The following is a 3,064-nucleotide window of genomic DNA, read 5'->3' as shown; positions in this document are numbered from 1 at the left end:
CTGGTAATCAAGTGAAATATCAGTGAACAATTCCTGACCCATATCTTCTAGTTTTCTATTCCTGTCACTCTGGTTGTATCCAGGGATTGATGGTGATGGCCCATATTTTGCATGGTGCGAGCACGGGACAAGCCCTCCTCTGGACAACATTTACATAGCTTAACACAGCTGGCTCCTCCAACCACTGGCACAAAACAAACAAGGAAGTGAGGTAGAAAAACAATCCACAGGTTACATTACCACTAAGGAGGCCTTTTAGTGTTAAACGTCAAAACAACAAGGCTCATTTTGGACATTTTAAAATAAACTTGAGGTTGACTTTATAAGCAGATTTGAATAGTACAGTAAGATGAAAAGAGGTTTGTTTTGACTGTTCTGGTCGATGAAAACGATAAGTGCCTGAATAGAATAAATAAGATAGGCACAGTAGGTGTAAGGAAGCATTAACAATTTAGTGAACGATCAAAGGAAAATATTGGTTCATTCAACTGTAATGGCATTTTAGCCCATTTACTGATGTAAATTATTGCTCTTTTTCAATTCAAAGATTTAAAACCAAATCTTCTCTGAGTAGCTAGACGTTCTTTTTCACCACTTGAGATTCACAGAGCAAAACATGTTAAGACACTCGAAATAGAAAATATCCATCACAAATAGCTTGTGCACTTTGTAGAACATGGAACAATAGACCCTTATAAGCGCTGGTATGTCAAGAGCATGTGATATGTTTAGGGGAGGTGTGGCCCCTCAGGTGTGCTCCGCACAGCTATTACAGTCTTCAGGTAACTCGCCATGAGTCATTATCACACACACACACACACACATACACACATACACATACACCTCGGAGAATACGCATGGTGTGCTTACCTGAGCTCCTCGACTTTACTGGAATTACAAACTAAGCATTAAATAACTTGGAAAGGACTGCTGAATTTACAGCTCTGAGGGGACTGCTTGTTTTGGACTTAAAAACAGTGAGTTGATCATTTAAAGAAAGTATTGCAATCTGTCATTCTGTCTTTAGTATGATTGCTTGCTACTCTTATTTAGTTTATTTCCTTGCAGTCTAAAGTCTGTTTTCAAGGGCATTGTATCCTGCAGCACTTAAGTGATTTTTATGTGATTGTCTGTTTTTGGTGGGACATTTGAAACCATTCCATGACGATGCCAGTGGTCAAAGTGGAGAAGGACTCTCCGTCGGAGATCTCCTTGTCTGCCTCCAACCCTCCTCCACCTCCCGCCACTCAGACGGACGAGCAGCCGCGTGCCGGTCGACGGAGGAAGAGACCGCTCCAGCGAGGTAAACCTCCCTACAGCTACATCGCTCTCATCTCCATGGCGATCGGCAACTCCCCCGACCGCAAGCTGACCCTGGGAGGCATCTACAAGTTCATCACGGAGCGCTTCCCCTTCTACAGGGACAACTCCAAGAAGTGGCAGAATTCCATTCGCCACAACCTGACTCTCAACGACTGCTTCATCAAGATCCCCAGAGAGCCCGGGCGGCCAGGAAAAGGCAACTATTGGGCCCTTGACCCCAACGCAGAGGACATGTTTGAGAGCGGCAGTTTCCTGAGGCGCAGGAAAAGGTTCAAGCGCTGTGACTTCACCACTTACGCCACGTATGTCCACGAATCACCCGTATTCTCCCCCGTGCAGATCGCTGCCGCCCGCTCTGCGGCCTATGCCAACTCTGTGTACCCCAATGTCACGGTCAGTTCTACCTATGCTCAACAGCTGCCACCCTCGGCCTACTACCACCCGTCCCCGTCTCCCCCAGGCTTTGGTCCCGGACAGGCCCACATGTTTAGCATCAACACCCTCATAGGGCACTCGGCTCCATCCAATGTTCCAGGGAGTGGAGGTCAGGGACCGGAGGGGATGCAGCAGCCTAGCCGAAGCTTCAGTCCAGAGGGAGGTCCGCCTGTATCAAGCCCGTGCAGCCTCGGAGGAACTCCAGGTTTCCAGAGCCAGGCTTGCGGAGGGGCAATGCTTTCCCGCTCCTCTGCCCCCCATGTTGGGTTTGCCTATTCTGGGTCAAATGGACACCCACACCCACACCCACACCACCATCACCACCATCACGCAAGCCAGAGCTCCTATGGTCAGCCAGGCCACAGCCAGGGGTACGGAATGACCGGACGTCTCCATTCTTCACCCCCAGGTTCCGTAGAGACAGCAGAACATTACGGTCGGGTTTCCCCTGCCCAGCTCGCTTCTTTCTCCCAATACAATGGAGCAACGGGTCACATTAGTCACAACACAGGCAGTTACTTACGGCATCCCTCATACCCAGGGAATATGGAAAGGTTTGTGTCTGCTATCTAAGCTACCCCTGAGTGTGGAGAGAGGGGGAATGTGGGTAAGATTTTGTTTTGGCCATTTCTTGCAATGTTGCTAAGATGTCATGTCAGAGACTACAGCGAATGGACCAGTCAATCCTGGACACCGCTGTCGCAGTGAGGTCTCTTCTTTTGTCTTTGCTCTTACACGATAAGGTAAAAAAAGACCTCTCCTGCAGTAATGATAATGTAATAATAATATAATGGACTGCAAGACACAAACACATTAGTAATTATCCATACTAATGGATATTCACCTTATACTGTATATAGAAAATGTTTCAATGTGTTTGCTTGTCACGTGCACTTCCAATACAGCTGTAGCAACATTACAAACAGTGAGATTATAGACATATACTCTACGGTGGTTCACACAATGTCCTCTTTGCTTGCAAGCATAATCTTCATGACTGGAATGTGAGTGTAATTCTACATTATTGGAGTTCAATGACACTGAATTTAACACTGTTCGTATAAATTATTGTGTTTTATGTTTATAGGCTATTTGACGATTCATTTCTTTTATTATTGCATTGAATGTGTTTTTGCTGGCAAATGGTAAAATGCAGGCTTTAGACATCAGCATATATCAGGCTGTATTCTTTCAAAATAAATGCTGAATTACCGTATGCAAATAATTTGTCATGCAAGTTTTAAACATTTTAATTTATTGAAGCATCAATGCTATAAGACATTCATGTAGCTGTGCTAAAATAAAA

The 3,064-nt window shown here is 45.4% G+C and overlaps 1 protein-coding gene across 1 annotated transcript; it reads left to right on the top strand.

Moving 5' to 3' along the window:
* Nucleotides 1–1,161: 1,161 nt before the first annotated feature.
* foxe1 (forkhead box E1) lies at nt 1,162–2,331 on the top strand (the record flags this gene model as incomplete). The annotated part of the gene is made up of 1 exon (XM_080722075.1): nt 1,162–2,331. One exon carries the CDS (start codon nt 1,162–1,164, stop codon nt 2,329–2,331), a length of 1,170 nt encoding a protein of 389 aa, XP_080578201.1.
* Between the last annotated feature and the right edge of the window lie 733 nt (nt 2,332–3,064).

The sequence above is a fragment of the Nannobrachium achirus genome, assembly GCF_963921795.1.
Source record: "Nannobrachium achirus genome assembly, chromosome: 3".
In the NCBI taxonomy this organism is placed as follows: domain Eukaryota; kingdom Metazoa; phylum Chordata; class Actinopteri; order Myctophiformes; family Myctophidae; genus Nannobrachium; species Nannobrachium achirus.
This window is presented reverse-complemented; position numbering and strand designations above follow the sequence as displayed.